The 20,128-nt window shown below is 47.1% G+C and overlaps 1 protein-coding gene across 2 annotated transcripts in view; it reads right to left on the bottom strand.

The window, feature by feature from the left end:
- Positions 1-847: 847 nt before the first annotated feature.
- POLR2D (RNA polymerase II subunit D) overlaps positions 848-20,128 on the bottom strand; it is a 616,144-nt gene continuing 596,863 nt past the window's right edge. For both annotated transcript variants that reach the window (XM_078665584.1, XM_078665585.1), the window contains one exon: positions 848-2,204. In XM_078665584.1, the coding sequence (XP_078521710.1) occupies positions 2,126-2,204 (79 nt within the window). In that variant the 3' untranslated portion in view covers positions 848-2,125. The remainder of the gene's footprint in view (positions 2,205-20,128) is intronic.

Here is a 20,128-nt window from a genome sequence, read left to right as displayed (position 1 = left end):
CCTTGTACGAAGTAACACTTTGTCCAGAAAGACCATCAGGTAAGGAGGCTGTGAAGACAGTGCCTGTAGTTCACATACCCTCCTGGTAGAGGTTATTGCCACAAACAAAGCGGTCTGGTGCATTTTTAAATAACGATAGGCTTTTATTCAGATATGTTAATCCTTACAGAGGGAGTAAACAGTGATATCTACTGTTTCCATTATTATTTGACTTGACTTTGAAACTACAGGCTATTGCTATTAGATCTAATGATTCCATTGCAGGAATTAGAACTGGAATACAAATGTTTAGTATGTGCTAATAATGAAAAAAGGGGCAACGTTGTAACTGCAGGCCCCAGCCACAGGTGGGGCAGATACCTGGCCTCGGGCAAGGGCGCATCAATGGCATTTTGTCATTGGTGTTTCTATTCAAATTTCATGCGCTTACCCGGGATGCCATATGCTCGAAATAATAATAAACACAAAGAGATCAGGTTAAACCTGAAAATAATGTGTTGTTTCCTTAAAAAAATCTAAAATTGGATTTTGATAGATGGAATAAACTCAGTTCAGGACATAGGCTACTCCTTACCTGGAAAGCAGTTAGTAAACCTTATCTGTATGAGTTTTACTAGATCCTTATTTGGACTATGAAGAAATAGGGTACTGATTAAAGTAACAGAAAATATGCATTCAAAATTAGTTATAGAAAGCAGCCTACGAGAAGGGAAATACATCGATTTAAAATAAAGGAATACATCAAGTAACAAGTTACACCAAGTAACAAATGATAAAAACTTAATTCCATTTACAGAACTTGTAAAATAAGCATGGCTTACCCAAACATTGGCTCTAGAACGGCTTATTGTTTATCATTTAAATCTATTTATTCGGTAAAAGAAATAGGCAAGAAAACATCAAAACAACAAACGAAATTCGAGATGGACATGTATATCGTAGATATATATATAAAAAAAAAATCATACCCCTCCGTTAGGCACAATATGCCCTGAGCAATAAAAAATAATTAGGAAAACTATGCCATTCCCCCAATGTCTTTTGATGGGCTGTATGGTGTTTCCGGTAATTTCGAGCTTGGCATTTTATGCATTTGAGTTACAATTTTATTTTTTTATTAGTCACTTTGTTTTCTCTCTACGTTTTATGTGTTTTAATGTCCTTTTGTATTTCCCTTACTAGCGTGGTAATCCTAAACAGAGCTTTGTTACCCACCCGGCCCAAGGCTTGTGCTATATTTAGGCAACTAGTTCCAAAAATGTTTGTGCTTAAAATTCTAAAATGAAATAACACATACTGAATGGCCTGCACGTTCTTGGGGGGATTGAAGGGTGCAGATTTCGAATAGTGAGAGCACTGAGGTTTGAAGTCATGAACTTACACCACTTTCTACTAGGTGTAACAAATAAAAGATCTTCTAAGTCACAGTAATTTAAGCCCCAGAAAAACATGGCAGTGGTGGTGGAGTATGGAACCAGAAGCTTCAGATACATCTTATTCCCAAGGAACCCATAACTTGCCCCAACACCATGCTTCACTATATTTGCAGTTACTTTCTACTGTTTTGTATAATTTACCTGGAGCGTTATCAATGTTGCAGCACGTTGAACGTTTAGATAAATGCACCAAACAAAACAAAAACTGTAAATACACACCAATTACGACTTTATCAGTGCCCGCATTACTGATGGACAAAAGGCTGAACAAAAGTTGCTTCAGTTTAAGACCGAGCAGTCTCGGCAAATCGTATAGTAGGTTAGAGGAAAAACTTCAATCACATCTACACCCATTCCCAAAATGTAATAGAGGTGTGGTATACTCGGCAAATTGCACAGGCATCTGAAGTGCTGGGTGTAGTGTCCTCGGAACCAGGCCCGCGTTTCTTCCCCAATAGTTTCAGGTAGCTCGGACATTTCCAGGTTTGCTCCTCTGAGGAACGGGCATAGAGTGAAACTGGAATGACTGGTGTTTTAACGATCTACAGAGAAGTGATAGCATGTTCCATTGCAGAGTACTGGCGCTGTAATCCACATGAAAGTGCTGGCTATGTTCATGCCTCTCCGGCTTAAAATCTCAGATAATGAGAACTGGAAACCACAAACGGGAAAATGCACACATTCTGCTGCTAATACTGAAAGCTCCTCTTCGTCTGAATGTCGTCGAGTATTTGCTGCAGCTCCTCATCTTCAAAGCGTCCTTCGAGACTGCAGGAGATCAACAGAGAACAAGTTAGAAGACGAGCACACCCATTGCCGAGAGAAAGCAGCATCTGGTGTATTTCGAGAGGTGCAAAGCAGACAGAATAATGGATTGTGCAAAACTACCTTTCTTCAAATAATTTAACAATGACTTCTGCATAATAAAACGCTCAAAGCACGTTTTTATGAACATTCGCTTTTTAACACACCAGATTTATAGTGGAAATGATTTCTGCAGCCTTACTTCTTTCCCATCTTATACCGTAAGAGAAGATATATGAAAACAGACCATTTTTTTTATGTCGACGCTCGCCAGCGAGACACTCTTGTAGGCAAAAAGGGCTAGGAGCCCGCCCGTTGCTTACCCATTTGTTGGGTTACATGGCACTCTTCTTTATAGCCTCGTAATTCATCACTGCCGGACTAACATCCTTTCTGTTCCTCTCTGTGAAGCAGGGACCAAGCACTGACTGGTTCAACTTAATCAGAGGCCGTTACCTACTCCCGACGTGAATGAGGTACTATTTTGTTACTTTTTAATCTCCAATGCCCTACAAACAGAAGGCGTGTGATTTATGAAAGCGTGCCCAGCCAGACAAACAAAATTGCTAAATTTTATTTTCTATAGCGAACTTCCTTTTATTTTGCCAAGTCTTTTTTTATCACTTTGCACTCATATACTCTTTTGATTTTCCGTGTGGGGGCTGTTCTCAAAAGATGAGGATTATTTTATTGTAAAGCAACATTTCTTTCGGTTTCTTTCTTAAGTGTATTTCTGAAAATATGCTTTAACACATAATCGTGCAGCACACCCCAATCTACTCCAAGCCAGTCTGCCCCACTCAATCCACGCATCCCAATCAAATAAATCGCACTCCAATTGTCCCAACCCACCCACTCCAATCCAAAACAACCTGCCCCACTCCAATATTCTCCACTTCAATCCATCCGAATACTCTGCCCCACTCCAATCCAAAACAATCTGCCCATGTCTAATCCAATCCACCCGCTTCGTTCCAATTTGTCCCACTTCAATCCAACAGAATCCAGTCCGCCACACTCCAAATGCAAAACAGTCCGCCACATTCCAAATGCAAAACACACTCCATCCCAATTCGCCCCACTCCAATCAACCAGAATCCACCCCACATCAATCTGCTCCACTCAATCTAATCCAGCTCAGACCAATCCAACCCACCACACTACAATCCTCCCAACCCACCCAGTTCAATCTGCCCCGTTCTAATCCAGAACAATCGGTTCCAATCCGTACCACTCCAATTCATCCCACTACAATCCTATTCACCCCACCCCAAATCTTCTATTCTCACCTTGCACTCATGTTTTCTTTTTGCTTGCGGGTGCTGTTTTCAAAAGATTAGGATTCTTTCATTGCAAAATAATTGTATTTTATCCTTAGGTACAATTAAAGAAATTATGCTTTAATACATTATCGTGAAGTGCATTCCAATCCACGCCAATCCATTCCACCTCACCCCACAGCATACTGCCTCACTCAATGCAATCCACCCCAGACCAATCCAATCCAAACCACTCACCCCAATACAATCTGATCCAATTTACACCACTCCAATCCCACTCCACACCATACCATACGCCCCACTCCAAAACCACACCATCCGCCCCACTCCACCCCAAGACCACACCATCCGCCCCACTCCACCCCAAGACCACACCATCCGCCCCACTCCACCCCAAGACCACACCATCCGCCCCACTCCACCCAAAGACCACACCATCCGCCCCACTCCACCCCAAGACCACACCATCCGCCCCACTCCACCCCAAGACCACACCATCCGCCCCACTCCACCCCAAGACCACACCATCCGCCCCACTCCACCCCAAGACCACACCATCCGCCCCACTCCACCCCAAAACCACACCATCCGCCCCACTCCACCCCAAGACCACACCATCCGCCCCACTCCACCCCAAGACCACACCATCCGCCCCACTCCACCCAAAGACCACACCATCCGCCCCACTCCACCCCAAGACCACACCATCCTCCCCACTCCACCCCAAGACCACACCATCCGCCCCACTCCACCCCAAGACCACACCATCAACCCCACTCCACCCCAAGACCACACCATCCGCCCCACTCCACACCATTCACGCCACTCATTCGCCCCACTACACCACAAGACCATCTGCCCCACTCCACCCCAAAACCATCCACCCCACCCCACCCCAGAACCATCCACCCCACCCCAATACATTCTGCCCCATTCCAATCCACCCACTCCAAACCATTCCATCTCACCCCAATCTAATCTAATCCACTCCATCCCAATCCACCTAAATCCAATCCACCCACTAAATTCAACTCACTCCAATTCAATCCATCCCACTGTAATCCAATCTACTCCACTTCAATCCACCCCATCCCATGCATATTCACCCCCTCCAATTGACCCCACTTCAATCCACCCCACACTCCAGCCCACCCAACTCCAAGCCATCCACCTAATCCAGTTCACCCACACCAATCCAAACCACCCACTCCAATGTAATCCACCCCATCAAGTCCACCCCACACCTCTGCAGTCCAATCCACCACACTCAAATCCAATGCACCCCACCTCAGTCCACCCCACTCAATTAATCCATCTAGCCCATCATACTCCAATCCACCCCACTCCAGCCCAATCAATCCAATCTACCCCACCCCACTTCGATTTACCCCACAGATATTTTGTTTTTCCGTAACTCAATATTAACCTTGTCGGAGTAGCACAAATGGCCTCCTTTGTGTAATGGGGGTCTTCAGGTTTTGGATTGCTATCACTTTGCTTTGACACACTGCTTCTTTTCAACTACACATAATTGGGAGTTTGCTTTGGTTTCCTTTTGTGTCAGGAAAGTGCCAATGATGACACAGTGAGCTAACTGATGAGTACCTACCAGTAGCTCACCCGGTGTTTCTTACATGAGGCACTTCCTTGACTCACCTCACTTTTTTAGACCTGTACACTTGTTAAGGTTTTGTGGGTTTTAGGCCGGTTTAGAGTGATTTTATATACTAAAAAAAGACACATATGGGAGTGCATGAATAGATAGCAAACCTTGTCCCACCGCTAAAGAAATGGTGCGACTCTTCCTTACAATTTGTACTTTTATATGTGATATCTAATATACAAGTTATTTACCTGTACACTGTGGTTATCCAGTACGGATATCTTTTATAGATTCACATGCTTGAATATCTCCCGTCATCATGGTGGGAGTCCCACGGTAACAGTAAGCAGTATCAAGCTTTAAAATAAATTCCCCTTGAAATTCAATAACATTTAGTAACTAGTTAGCCTCATTAGAGAACATCCTAACTCCAGCCAATCACAGCATAGACCCAGAGTATCCACATCCTGCAGGGCCACCATACCTCAGATTTCAAGCATGAGTACAGTTAGTAAAATAACAGAGGTATGGAAGGTGAACCTAAAAGGGGAGGACGGAGGCCTGCATGTGAATCTATAAAAGATATCAATACTGGAGAACCATAGTGTAAAGGGAAGTAACTTGTTTTTTCTCCAGTATTGTATCATTTATAGATTCACATGCTTAAATCAGAATAGCAAGCAGTAACAATGAAGTAAAGGAGTTACGAAAAACAGGTAAACCATCCCACCGTGCGACCAACTAGGAAAAAAAGGAGAGACATTAATAAGACATGGCCTACCTTATGCGAACAGACGTCGTAACGCCAGTTGACCAACAGCAATATCCGCCTTCTGCCATGTATCCAGGCATTAGTGCCTCGTGAAGGTGTGGACGCTGCCCTGCAGATGTCGGGTAAAGACACTCCGGCAAACAGGGCTGAGGATGCCGCCATCTTCCTGGTGGAGTGAGCTGTGACTTTAGACGTAAGCGGACGTCCCGCTTTCTCATGGTGGAAAGTTATAGTGGAGGAGACCCAGCGTGCAATAGATGCTCGAGTCAAGGCCTGACCCCTCATTGGGGCGGAAAAAGCGATGAGCAGCTGGTTGATTTACCCAAAATTTTGGTTCTTTGCAAGTAGAATTTCTAGCAATGCTGGATGTCCAAAGAATGGAGAGCTCTCTCTGCAGGCGTCGACGGAGTGGGAAAGAATGAAGGCAGATCCATCGGCTCACTGAGATGGAACGTGGTAGGCACATTGGGAATGAAGGAAGCATTAGAGTGAAGTGCCACTCTGTCCTTATGAAACTGCAGGTAAGGTTCTGTTGCAGTGAAGGCTCGAATTTCGCTAATGCCTCAAGAGAAACACCACCTTCCATGAGAGATACTTCAAATCATATTTGTGAATCGGCTCAAAGGGAGACCTCATAAGTTGCAACAAAACAATTTTCAGGCGCCAGAGAAATGGAGGAGGCAGAATTGGTGGGTAGGCCCTAAAGAGACCCTTCATAAACTCTTTCACCAGTCTGTTGGACCACAGAGACTACTGGCCCAGACGTCTCCTGTACCTGGAAATAGCCGCTAAGTGTACTTTAATCGATGAGTGGGAAAGACCAGTTTTGGCGAGATAAAAAAGGTACAGAAAAAAGTCCCCTGGGGGCGACGAGAGAGGATGACAAGAGTGTTTGACACACCAGGAACAGTATCGCCTCCATTTAGCAGAGCAGCACTTAATTGTGGAAGGAGCTTGTGCTCTGTTAAGTTCGGATCGGCATTCCTCCGAGAGCACTAACTCTCCAAATTCTGTGTGGTGAGAAGCCAAGCTGACAACTGAAGCGTGTAAATCTGTGGATGAACCCCTTGGCCTTGATCCATGGAGAGCAGATTATCTGTTGGTTGGAAACTGATTGGTGAACTCTGATAGGCGAAAAAGCTCTTGAACAAATACAGTCTTGCCCACGCCGGGGCAATGAGAATAATGCAGCAGGGCTCCCGCTTGAGCTTCTGCAGAATTTTCGGAATGAGCGGGAACGGAGGGAACGTGTAAGTAAATGTTACTTCCCAGGAAAAGTGGAAAGCGTTCCCCAGAGAGCCTGGTTGTGGAAACCTGCTGGCTTAAATTCACATTTTTTGTTGAGTGATTTAGCAAATAGATCTAGGGTTGGTAATCCCCAGCAGTGAAACACCCTTCTTAGCGGAGTGGTATTTAGCTCCCATTCGTGACACTGTTGGGTGTCCCTGCTGAGGGAATCTGCCCATTCCTTCTGTACCCCGGAACATCTTGGACTTGCATAGATATGTTGTGGTCTATTAGCCATTCCCAAATCTGGTGCACTAGGCTTGACATTGCATGAGGCCTCGTCCCCCTTGTTTCTGTAGCTAGAACATGGTGGTTGTGTTGTCCTTGCGAACAAGTATCAACGATCCCTTGATTCTTGGAAAAAACGATCTGAGACCTAGAAAGACTGCTTTCAGTTCCAACAGATTTATGTGGCACAATGCCTCTTGTTCCGACCACTTCCCTTGGACCTGAATCTTCTAGAGGTGAGCTCCCCATCCTTTCATGGTAGCGTCGGTTGTCAATACTATCTCCGGTTTTGCTGGAAGAAAGGATAGGCCTTGAGCGAGAGATTGTCCCAGACTGCCCACCAGGACATTGCAGCGGTCATCTCTGGAGTGATTGAAACAATGTCGGAGAAGGAGCCTCGAGTTTGAATCCACCGAGACTCGGGCTGTTCCTAGAGAGGACTCATTCGCAAGCGGCAGTGTGCGATTAACAGGATTCAGGATGACATCATCCTCAATATTGACTTGTAAGTCCTCACAGAAACGCACCTATTCGAGGAGATGGATTGACCATCCTTTGCAGATGTGAAATCCATTCTTTTGTGGTAAAGGTCATTGAGCGATTAGTATCCAAGATCGCTCCCAGGAACACCAGTGACCTAAAGAGCACGAGAGAAGACTTTTCCCTGTTGAGATTGAGACTCAGGGAGTGAAAAAGCCAGAGACAGGCTCTCGTAGATTCCTTGGCACCTTGTAGGGATGGGGCCTTGACTAACCAATCTTCAGAGTAAGGAAAAACCTGGTGACCGAAACGCCGGCGAAAAGCTGCCATCAGTGCCCGACACTTGGTGAAAACCCTGGGTGCTGATTTTAGTCCAAAATGCAGCACTTAGAACTGATAATGGCTTCCTGCCACCTCGAACCTGAGAAAGCGATGATGCTTCGGGTGAATGAGAATATGAAAGTACGCATCCAGAAGATCCAGGGAAGTCATATAACCCCCTGTGTCCATGAGAAGACTAATCTCCTGAAGCAACATCCTGAAAGGTTGACTTTTGATGAACTTGTTCAACAACTTGAGGTCCAAAATATGCCTCAATTCTCCTGTCTTTTTCCTTATTAAAAAGAAATGAGTAGAAGCCCAGATTGTGTTGACTGCTTGGCACCTCTTCGATTGCTTGTCTGGCAAGATGACGGTGCGCAGTTTTCCGAGGAGGGAAATTTGGAGGTTGTTTAAGAAATTCCAGGGTGTGACCATGATGAAAGATGTCTAACACCCATTTGTCAGAAGAAATGGTTTTCCACTGAGCGAAGAATTTGGAGCAAGTTTGAGCCAATTGAAGACGGACTGGGGTGCCTGCAAACCTTCATTGCCTCCTGTTGGCAACGTGAGACTTTCAGCTAGACGCAGGTTGTGTGCGTGCTGGTGCTCTTATGTATGCTGGCGTGGAAGTTTGGCAAAAGGATTTAGCGGAATATTGTGGCCGAAACCCCTGCAGATAGTAGGGCTGGAAACGCTGCTAGGGCCGAGAAAGAAATTGGCCGTTTCCCCTTTCTCGAAAAGAGGAAAATTAATTTTGTTGCAAATTAGCTAAGGATTTGGCTGTGTCAGTGTCCGATTTTAATGGACTGTAGAGCCTCATCCACGTGCTTGTCAAACAGATACTCACTGTCAAACGGCGTATCCAAATCCTTAGCACCCGCCATTTGCCAAAAGGCGGTAGAAGATATTTCCATTGCCACATCTATGATCTCTGTTAAGGCTCTCTCTCTCTCCTTCTGAATGTATATCCTTCGCCGCCACCTTCTTATCCTCGGGCAAATATTCCAGCAAAGGGGGATGTCAGACCACATTTGTTTTTCATAGCTCCCAAGGACAGCCATGGCGTTTGAGGCCCTGATGGCAGGTGCTGCCAGCGCAGAGAATCTTTTGCCAATATTATCCAACCTGCACCCTTCCTTGTCCGGCGCGGCAGCACATGGCGATGCAGGATTCTTGCATCTTTTTTGGGCGGCCTGCATAATAGAGTCATGATTTGGATGGGTAAAAAGATAAGCAGGAGAGTACTCAGGAGCCCTGTATTTCTTATCCAATTTCGGGATAACAGCCGGAACGGAAGCTGGGGTCTTCCTCAGCTTAAGGCCCTCTTGCTACTGGAAGTCCTCTATAAGGATGGCTCTGTCGGAGCAATGCGTAGTGGCCGTGAATTCATATAAAAAACATTCTGTCTGCTTGACGGGCATGGGGAGATCAAAATGTTTTGACGCCTGCGCTAAAAGGTCATGAAAACTATCGATATCTGCCGGTGGAGAGTCAGCCATCGGCAGAGTGGGAGAAGGCGGTGTGTGAGCTACATAGTCATTCCATTCATCTCAGAAATCTGGGTCCAACTGCAGCTCTCCCACTTCCAGCTGCTGGTCACCACTGTCTAGCGCCTGAACAGGAATTTACAAGGGCGGTAAGGTTTTCTGTTCCGGCGGCGAAGGTGTAGCCTGCTGATCAGAGATGACGGTATGTTCCTCCTGTTTAGGAGGTGGCTTTTGCGTAGCATTGGCCTCAGGGAAACGCTTGTATAGTCAGAGCATCAGACGCAAGTCAGTAACTAGAGAAATAGGAATGTTAATGGAGGGTTCCTGCTGACGCTCTTCTTACTGCTCCTCATAAGGATAATGCTTCTGAAAAGTATTTAAGCATTGCCTGCTGGGACATCCTGTGTCCGAGAAGGATTATTCACCCTCTAGATATGTAGAAGGGTCATCCAGTATCACTTTGTCCTCAGATTCACGGCACTTGACCCTCAATTGCGAAGGACAATATGCAGGACTGTAAGGACCCTCATCCTCTGATTCTTGGAAGTCCAAGAGGCTAGTGGGAGTCAAGGGGGAGATCTTGGAAAAGTCCTGCAAGAGAGAAGGAATTGCCTTTGGAAACGGTATTGTCTTTCCCCTTCATCGATGGGGTCGTAGACAGTATAGAGGAAGGTATGACTGACCAGGTCGATGGAATAAAGACGCTCGCCGATGACGCAGCACCGAGCTGAACCGTCGACGGTGAAGCTCTCGTCGAGGTTGAAGTCCTCACAATTGCCGCCGAAATCGCCACTTCAGTCTTTGGCAACGCTACAGGAGTCGTCGTCCTGACCATCAGCAGCGTAGCAGTTGTCGATGATACCCTCAACGGCGTACCAGATCCAGCGGTGACAGAGGTCAGACGGAGAGAGCTTTGTCGACGAACTCGCTGACGGCCGGATTTTCTGTGAGGGAGTATGTGGCGCAGAGCCAGATCTTGATGGATCAGGCTGCTCTTTTTTTTCTTCAAGGGATGTATCCCTGCTCTGAGATCTGGATTTCTTCAGATCTTTTTGGACATGAGAAGAATCTTCTTCCTTCCTCTTCCTGGAGGAGGTATGAGGCCTCTCCTCACCCTCAGAGTCTGAGTCCTTCAAAGACTTCCAGCTAAGATCCCATGCTAGGGAAGGCCTGAAAAGGCGTGCGTAAAAACAAGAGCACAGAGCAAAGCCCAGAGTGAAAAAAGAGCTATTGGAGCCTGGATTAATGGTCAAATCTCCCAAGAGAAAAGGCAAGAAGGCTTGGAAACCAACTTCTGAGAAGGGACAAGCTCAGGTCCCCTTTCTCAGGGTGAAGACATGTCAGCCCCAGAGGGAACTGAGTCCCAGGTACTTGGGCCTTACACAACAGAGCTCCTAGGCCCAGGGGGACCCTCAAGGAAAGAGCTGAGCCAGGGACCGAAGACTTGTCCCACGCTGGAGAGCCTGAGACCGTAAACTGCTGCACTCGAAAAGGGAGATGTCAGTGGCTCTCACAGGACCTACTGGGAGAACGGGCCACAGCATACGGAGGCCAGAGATCCCAAACATGTTGCCACTACGAGCGTGGTAGTGCATCAGCAATACAGAGAGTTCTTACTCTTACTGGCTCATTACATACCCTTAGATGGGCATCTTGGCCAGGCAAAGACTTTGAGTAGGCTAGTCACTTACTTCTACTGGCCAAACATGTACCAGAAGGTGAAGGAGTTTTATAACTCCTGTGTTACCTGTCAAGCCAGTGGCAAGACAGGTAACCACTCAAAGGCCCCCTTAATAAATCAGGATTTGTAGAGCGCGGCTTATCACCTTGAGGGTATCCAGGCGCACGATTCTTGATGGGCCTAATCGAACAGCCAGGTCCCTTTTTGAATTCTGGGAGCGAAAATTATGTTCAGAGGAGGAGGGGGAATGTCGTTCTAGTACTTGGCGGTGAGGTAGAAGAAGTGTCCTCCACTGTGGCTTCAGCAGATATGGGGAGTGTGTGCGATAGAGGTGAAGCACAGGTGTTTGGACGGTTGGTGGAAGTTCAAGCGGTGGTTGATGTACGATGATCCTTGGGTGTGGAGGGCCTTGAAGGAGCGTGTCAGCATCCTGAATTGGCATCTTTTCTGAATGGGGAGCCAGTGGGGGTTCCTGAGGTGAAGGGTGATGTGGGTCCATTTGGGAAGATCGAGGATGAGCCTAGCAGCTGAGTTCTGTATTGTATGGAGTTTCTTCAGGAGTTGGGTGGTGATTCCGGTGTAGAGAGTGTGCTGACATAGTCCAGCAGGGTGGTGACTAGCGCTGGAGGGAAAGTTTTCCTGGTGTTGGCGGGGAACCATCTGAAGATCTTTCGAAGCATGCATAGGGGTGTGGAAGCAGGCAGAGACCACCACATTGATCTGTCATTCATGGTGAGTTTGCTGTCCAGGATAATGCGAAGGTCATGAGGTCATGAGCATGGTCTGTTGGTGTGGGTCCAAGTTCAGAGAGCCACCAGGCGTGGTTCCACAGGGAGGAGTTCTTCAGTACCTCTGTCTTGTACGTGTCGAGCTTCAGGGCAGCTGGTCTTCATCCAGTTGGAGACACTCGTGAGGCAGTTGTGGAAGTTTGTCCTGGTGGTGGAGGGGTCTTCCAAGAGCAAGATGATGAGCTGGGTGTTGTCTGCAAAGGAAACAATGTTAATGCTGTGGGTTCTGACGATGTTGGCCAGGGGCTTCATGTACATGTTGAACAGGATGGGGCTGAGGGATGAAGCTTGAGGTATGCCGCAACCTGTAAGAGAGGCATCCACTTTGTGCATGGCTTAGGGAACTGGGTCAACCAATGCAGAGTGTGATGTGTGCATGTCTATCAACACTAGATTTCGTAACTGACCAGGAGTCCATTGACGTGAGAGGCATTTTTGCAGTGGCGATTCCTCCAAGGGGGCGTTGGGGCGCCGCCCCCCCTGCTTTCTCGCCGTGCGAGAAGGCAGAACAAATGGTAGTTATCATATTATATAACTACCATTGTTTCTGCCTTCTCGCACGGCGAGAAAGCACAACTTCCTGGTTTAGAGTTACTCGAGGGCAGGGGGGAGTGGCTTGGGGGAGTGGCTTGCCCACTGTTGTTAATACTGTCTGTTTGGGCAGCCCGAGGCCGCCCAAACAGACAGTATTACCAACAGTGGGAAAGCCATTCCCCCCTGCCCTCGAGTAACTCTCCCTGTTCTCTCTGTATGCTGCAGCAGCAGCATACAGAGAGAAAATGACGTAGCCTGGGGCAGCCGGCTGCACCAATTAAAAACGCGGCGGTGGAGAGGGAGGCTGCCTGCCGCGCCGCCTTCCTGATGACGTGCTGCCTGCAGGACTTGAAAGCGAGGACGGCGGGAATCGGGACGGAGTCTCTGGAGTCTGCTGAACGGTAAGTTTACTTTTACTTAATTATATTTGTATTTGTGTTAATGTGTTATGTTGTTACCAAAGTCCAAACCCCTCCCGCCTCCCCCCTCATCCCCTCAGGTCGTCGCGACTCGAGTGCGACCCCATTCCAACCCCCCCCGCCCGTAATGCCAGCCGCGACTGCAGGGCAGTGCCGCCTGTAGTAATGGCTCACAGGCTCAGAATTTCGGTGAAGGTCAGTGTGACAGCTCCGTCTTAGTAAGTGAGCGGGAACTCTGCCAGTTTGGCTCCGTGCTCTGAAAATGTAGCCTGTTGTTTATCCGGCACCCACCCTAACACCGAGCCAGCACCACACAACCAGATCACAAGAGATAAAGGATGGCAAAATGGGGCGCAAGGTTGGCTGTTTGGCGCGATGAATTGTTTGCATACTCAAATTAAAATATCATTCCTACTCCGGCTTGTTACCAGCACGTTCATTTCAAGAACCGTAATTGTTTTTTTGATCGTGTGGACTTTATGAATGGCTGTGTAATCTGTACATGTTACCCCTGATTTTCTTTTTTAATGACCTGTGGCCAGCTGTTGCAAGAGATCAGAAATTATGTCAAATCAGTCCTGAGTTAATGACGACGACTAAATGTTGTGTAACTTGGGTTCCAAATTGACTGCAAAAACCATTCCTAAGCTGCTAATTCTTACAAGGGAATGAATTGATATGCAAGATAGATGTTTTTGGGATTGGTTTAAGGCCACTTGGTACAAAATGCAATGGCAAGAAAAATGCTGCCATTCAAAGCCCAATAACAATGGACGACTGTATAACTACTTAACTAAGAACATAAACTTTAGTTGTAAAGTTTTATTTCACTTTTGTAAAAGTATAGTGTGTGGAAATGTAGCAGATAGCAGCAAACCTGCAGCCGTATTACAAATAGGGTGCGCTATCCATGTTTGCGGTGAGGCATACCTTCAAATTTGTATGCTGGGTCCAAATGACAGGTGTACCTGATTTTTTATGCCCCGCCACTCTCAAATGTCACCAGCCGCCACTGCATTCTTGCAGTGGTCTCACACGTATGCGGGCATGTAGAACTATGGCTATGCAGGATGCCATCATGCCTAGTAGTCTTAGTACTAATTTGACTGAGATGTGTACTCCTGTTTGAAATTGTTATGCTAAATATAGAATGTTTTGAATCCTAACTCAATTTGAAAATGCTAACTCTAGGTGAGCATTGAGCCTCTAAGTATGGTTGTATTTGGGCTGGTTGCGAATAAGATTTTTGCAGGTTGACTGTAAACCCTAACTGATGTAAGAGAGTTAACGTTTTGGGAGTAAGTTGTCTGCAGAGGCTTGAATTGTTTGCCTTTAGAAGCCAATCGTCTAGGTGAGGAAAGACATGACTGTTTTCCCTTCGTAGATGTACTGCTACTAGGGATAGGCATTTGTGAACACCCTTGGAGCTTGTGTGACTCCGAAGGGAAGCTCTTTGAACTGATAATGTTTTCCTTGGAATAGAAAACGTAAGTATTTTCGATGTGCTGAGTGAATGGGTATATGAAAGTAGGCATCTTTAAGGTCTAGTGTGGACATGAAATCTGTCTGTTAAAGTAATGGTATGCCCTAATGAAGGCTGATCATGTGAATGTGTTCTGACAAAATGTAACGATTTAGTGCTCTGAGGTCCAGAATGGGTCGGAGTGAACAGAGTTATGGGAATGTATAAGGAATGTACCCCTATTCCTTGTTGTTGAATTGGAACTGGCTCTATTGCTTCTTTTGTTAAAAGATCTGCTATCTGTTGTTTAAGTAGAGTTTGGTGCTGAACAGAGAGGTTGTGTTTGCGTGGTGGGATGTTTGTAGGAGTGTTTACGAGATCCAGACAGTAACCATGTTAGATAACGTCCAATACTCATTGATCTGTGGTAATAGACTCCATTGCAGTAGACAAAATAGAATACATCCCCCTACAGGTGTTAAGTGTTCAGGGAGAACGTGAATGAAGTCATAGTTTGTTGAAGTTATTGGGTGTGCAGGTTGAATTTCCACCACCACGCCCTTTGAAATTGCTCCCCCTATATGATCCTCTGTAGAACCCTCTAGAAGGTGAGGATTAACTTTGATTTTTGTAGGCAGTTGTTGATTTGTCAGTAGCGACAGACCTAGTACCTTGTCTAAATGAGGGGCGGCGAAAGGAACCATGGAATGTGTTGGTTTGTAGCACAAAGCAAACACAAGGAGATGATGGAGGGAGTGCTGAAACTTTTCAGACACTCATTCCCAGTCACAGATCTGGGTTCAATTCATCGTCGTACTTTAGCTCACTTTGTCAGCCCAGTTCGACTCAGCCATATGCAAATCAGTCATGACACTGTTCTCATGAGAACAGCCCAGCCGAACTGCCGAGCCAGGTCTTCACTGGACCAGAAACAAGCATTCTAGGACCAACTTCGGGGTTTCAACCCTCATCTGCCAGGCTAGCCTAAATCCAGTAGCATAGTGAGCAAGAGGCCCTGCCAACTTAGGGCAAACAAAGCAAACACAAGGAAATGATGGAGCGCCCCCATTGATTTTGCCAAATCTGTGTCCATTTTGATTTTTTTCTAGGGCTCCGTCACCTTGAGGCCCAAAGAGGTGCTCCTTATCAAAAAGTAAATTAAGGACAGCTTGTTGGACTTCTGGTTGAACACCTGACACTCTAAGTCAAGTGTGTCTAAGAAGTAGAATGCCGGTATTTATATTTCTAGCCGCAGTGTCAGCTGCATCAAAAGCACATTTAATGGAATTGTTTGTAATTAGTTTTCCTTCTGCAACTTACTCCTGTCACCTCTTTTTATACTCTTGTGAGAGATGTTGGAGGAGCCCCTCCATCTCATCCCAGTGTGCTCTATTGTAGCGAGCTAATAGAGCTTGGCTATTAACCATTCTACATTGGTTTGCTGATTGCGCTGGAACCCTTTTGCCTGAGGCTTCAATTAATTGTGACTACTTATCAGGTGGCGGAGCATCCCTAGCGGTTTGGGAATTTTCTCTTTTCCTAGAAATTGCTACAACTAGAGACTCTGGTGTTAATTGACCTCTAATATATATAGGGTATGAAGGTGCAGCCTTATTGTCTATTCTAGGTGTGATAATGCAAGCTTTAACTGGGTCTTTAAACACTTCATTGGCATGACTGAGAACCCCTTTTAGCATTGGCAAATATTGAGATCCTTTTTGAGCATTAGTGAGATCCTTGAAGAGGAGTCATTGTCGAAGGGATCTTTATGTAAAGGAGCCTGATGGCAGGCTGTTGCCCTAGCAATTAAATCCTGGAAAGCCGAGGTATCATCTGCTGGTGAAGGATAGAGGTCAGGTTCAGTATTGTCCTGTGGCTCTATGTCAGTCATACCAAGAGCCTTGAGGATTTGGATGGTCTATAAAGTCCTAATCAGTATCCTCTGTGTGTGAAGGGGATTGATGTGGTGAAATGTCTTCCTCCTGTGCATCTGGTGAAAAATGAGGAGGTGGAGTTGTAGGTTGTGATGGAGAGTTAAGTAAATGTGGCTGTGCAGGACTAGTGTCTTTGTCCTTTTGTTTTTTAAGGAGGGGATGGTGAAGTGGCCAGTGCTTCTTGAACAGTCAAAGGCTCCTAGGGAAGTTGAGGCTTAGCTGGCTGAACAATAATCCTTTTGTACCAGGCTGTATTTGTAAGGTTTTCTGTTTCAGATTGAGTTTATCAGACATCGCCTTGAGAACTGGTTGAGGTAGCAATTTCGATCCGACTGCAAACGTTTTGGGCCCAAAAGTAAAACAATTTCTGTTCTGGAATGTCTTTCGATTTTGGTGTCTGGCCATGCTGTACTGAATAAGTAATGGTTTTTGTTTTGGTCCGAAGACTCCTGTTTTGAGGACGCAGTCTGATTTGGTGGAGGTGGAGGCTACTGCAGAAAGCCAAGATTTCTGTGCCGAGCTCGGGGCGGGGCATCCAAAGATATTTTTTGGTACGTGCCATGGCTCTTCAACAGTGGCGGCCCATGAGCAGTTTTATCAGAGGGAAGTGATTTTTTTATGCTTTGGATCTGGGGTAGAAGTATTCACAATCCGACAAGCTTGGCAGGATTTTAATGATGTTCCTGTCCCGTGTCTAAACCGGAACTGTGTATGGAGACCAATTCTTCTTGGCCTGCAGACACTTCTTAAACTTGTTGTCGCAGACGGAAGAGGTCGGGCGTGTCTGTGTTTCTGCGCTGCATCTCGGGACAACGCGCACGTCTGTCGCGAAGTTTTCTTCGATTGGCATGATTTGCAAGCCTCACACGTACCTTCCTGATGATTGGGGAGAGGCATAAGTTAAAGACCGAGTGAAGATGTGTGTGAGAGTATTTTGAATGGCACTGCTGACAAAAACTAAACGGAGTGCGGTCCATTAGCAGCTCATTTTCCTGGATAGCTGTTACAGTAGAAAACGATTGAGCTGGGTGTGGCTTGTAGGTCGAGGAGGCAAGTCGATGATCCCGACATGTCGAAATTTCTTTACACGGAAGATAACTTACAGGATGTAAACAATACCGTTGAATGCAGATATAACTAGCTAACGGAACGGAGGCCGAAAACTATCTTGACCCGGAGCGCAAGTGAGTACATCCGAACCTGTTGGCGAAAAGAAACCATCTAACAATGGAATCAATGCCCATGCACAATGTTACCGAGGGGAAGAGTCAGATAGTCTTGTGAGTCAAAAGAATTCTTCAAAGAAAAACAACTTGTAATCATCCAAGCCCAACACTAGATTGCGGACTTATGCAAAACATGTTTATCTACAGCCACACGTCTTGAACAGGATTTCACCCTCTCTTTAACTTATTTTCTATAGTCTGGGTATATGGTGATTTTAGTGTCCTCAAACAGAGGAGCTAATCCTTCTTGCACTGCTCGGAGAATGCAGTCTCTGTCACGAGAATTTAAAATCTTGTTGAAGATGGCTTGTAGAGGCCTACAAGGGTGTGGAGGTTGCACCACAGACCTGTGTGCCATTTCCACCACAAACAGTTCGGATACGCCCTGTGGTTTAAGCTCCGTCCGTATTCAGTTCTCAAGAAATTGCTCCACAGTTGTCCCTTCCACTCTCTCTGGGAACCCCAGAACTCTTATCTTACACGAGTTGGGAGCAGCCCTCTGAATCCTCAGCCCTCCGTTCCAGGTCTGCTGTGAGGGTAGTCATCTGGGCCTTCTAGGTTTTAAGGACCACAACTTCTCCGAACAGCTCAGATATGTTGCTCTCTGCAGATTTGACCTTTTCTGTTACATTCCTCAAATCCGCTCGGAGGAGGTTGACGTCTATGAAGACAACTTCGATCTTGTGTTCAAGGGCAGTATGGGACCCCTGAATGGCCGCCAGTAGGTCTGATTTGGATGACTGTCACTGCCTTCAGGCTGTCTCCAGAGTCAATAGCGCCTGCTGGCCGAGTTATTGTCTGCGTTGGGTGGTGCAGCTTTGTGTACTCACTGATTGTGCTCACTCCATGGGACACTGCCGCCATGTCTTTACGCATGATGAGCGTTTGATTTTCCTGTGCACTCAGGTCCTAGACGCCGACCCCGGTACTGCCTCGGACCCAAGGGAATGAAGTCAGTAGCAGAAGTGAGGGGACCATTTGAACCACCTCGCCGGAACTCCGCCAATGAAGGGCTGCAATTTACACTGCCCTGTCTGCAAGTAGAGTGGTCCTTAACCACTTCACCAGGGCAACCAGGACTCCAGGGCAGCTCCTACCCTGGTCGTGGCCCAAACCTCCTACTACCTGGCGATGTGTCATGGTAGGCTTTGAGGGAACCCCCCAGACGGACTCTTCCACAGTCCTAGGGTGTAGACAGACTCAGAGTGAGGAGGCCCTCACTAACAGGATGCGACCTGCCCTTGTCAAGAGGACTGTCAATGGTGTCAGGTCCAGCAGGAGCCCCACGGCAGACGGACAGATTCAGGGCCTGACCGCCCTCACAGCTGTAGAGGGGTGAATGGCAAGTTCTGAGCCCCCTTGAGCATGCAAAACAGTGTGGAGAGACCCAGAGACCACTGGTCGAGTCCCTCCTCTGTGGCGGGCAGTGTGTCAAGATCCGTATCCCCCTGCCAATCTCGATCTCCGTACCAGGCGTGGAAGAGCTCTCAGGCACATCTCCTTGGCAGTGCCCGCTCATCTTAAATTTGCTATCAGCTTAGAGCACCGCGCCAGATCGCAGCAAGATAACCCAGACCCTCCAGGGCAGAGGCTCGCCCACTCCTTTCAGGCAGCTTGTGGTGTCCCGCCGTTGCCCCAGGTAGGCTCCCCGAAGCCTGCTCCGCCCACAGCACACAGAGCTCACAGGCTGCTGAAACTACTTTGGATAAGTCCGCTGCTGCTACAGCCCCGCAGCGTCAGCAGGATGTGCCGCAGAGGCCTCCCAGCATCATCCCGCAGCTTTCATCACGCAAGTACCAGATGCCGCTTCTGGCTCCGGGGTGTCAGGTACTAGGTGGTGGCATCCGATATAGGGATTCGTGGTGATGGCCGCCGGTCAAGGGACCATGTAGAAGATTGCACTGAGCCGTTAGGCCGCATACGCCCAAGGCACCGGGCACCGCCCAGTGAGTCAGCTACAACTCCCCTGACTGCCACCGTCGGAGTCCTCCCAGGCCTACCGATTCAAGGACCCCGATCTGTCAAGTCGGTGATTACTGGTGCAGCAGCCCATTGGGAGCAAATGCGGATTGTAGGCTCCGGGCTCAGCATCCACCCCTTGTCACAGTCTCAGAGAGGGATTCTGCCCGGCATTATTCAGTCCCTGGAGTCGGCAGAGTACTTATAACTCATGCCCCTTTAAGTGGACGGCACGGCTTCCGTGCGATCAGCAGGATCAGGGAGGATTATTCTGCAATACTGGCCCAGAGTTCACATCTTGAAAGCCATGTTGCCAGGCCACGCTCCCAAGTTAACAGTTTAAGTTGTTTAGCTATAAACCGTCTGGTCGGACACCCCTCACAACGAGGTAGAACAAAAATTATAGCCAGTTTACAGAAACGAGCTT

The sequence above is a fragment of the Lissotriton helveticus genome, chromosome 11 (assembly GCF_964261635.1).
Source record: "Lissotriton helveticus chromosome 11, aLisHel1.1, whole genome shotgun sequence".
NCBI classification, from domain to species: domain Eukaryota; kingdom Metazoa; phylum Chordata; class Amphibia; order Caudata; family Salamandridae; genus Lissotriton; species Lissotriton helveticus.
This window is presented reverse-complemented; position numbering and strand designations above follow the sequence as displayed.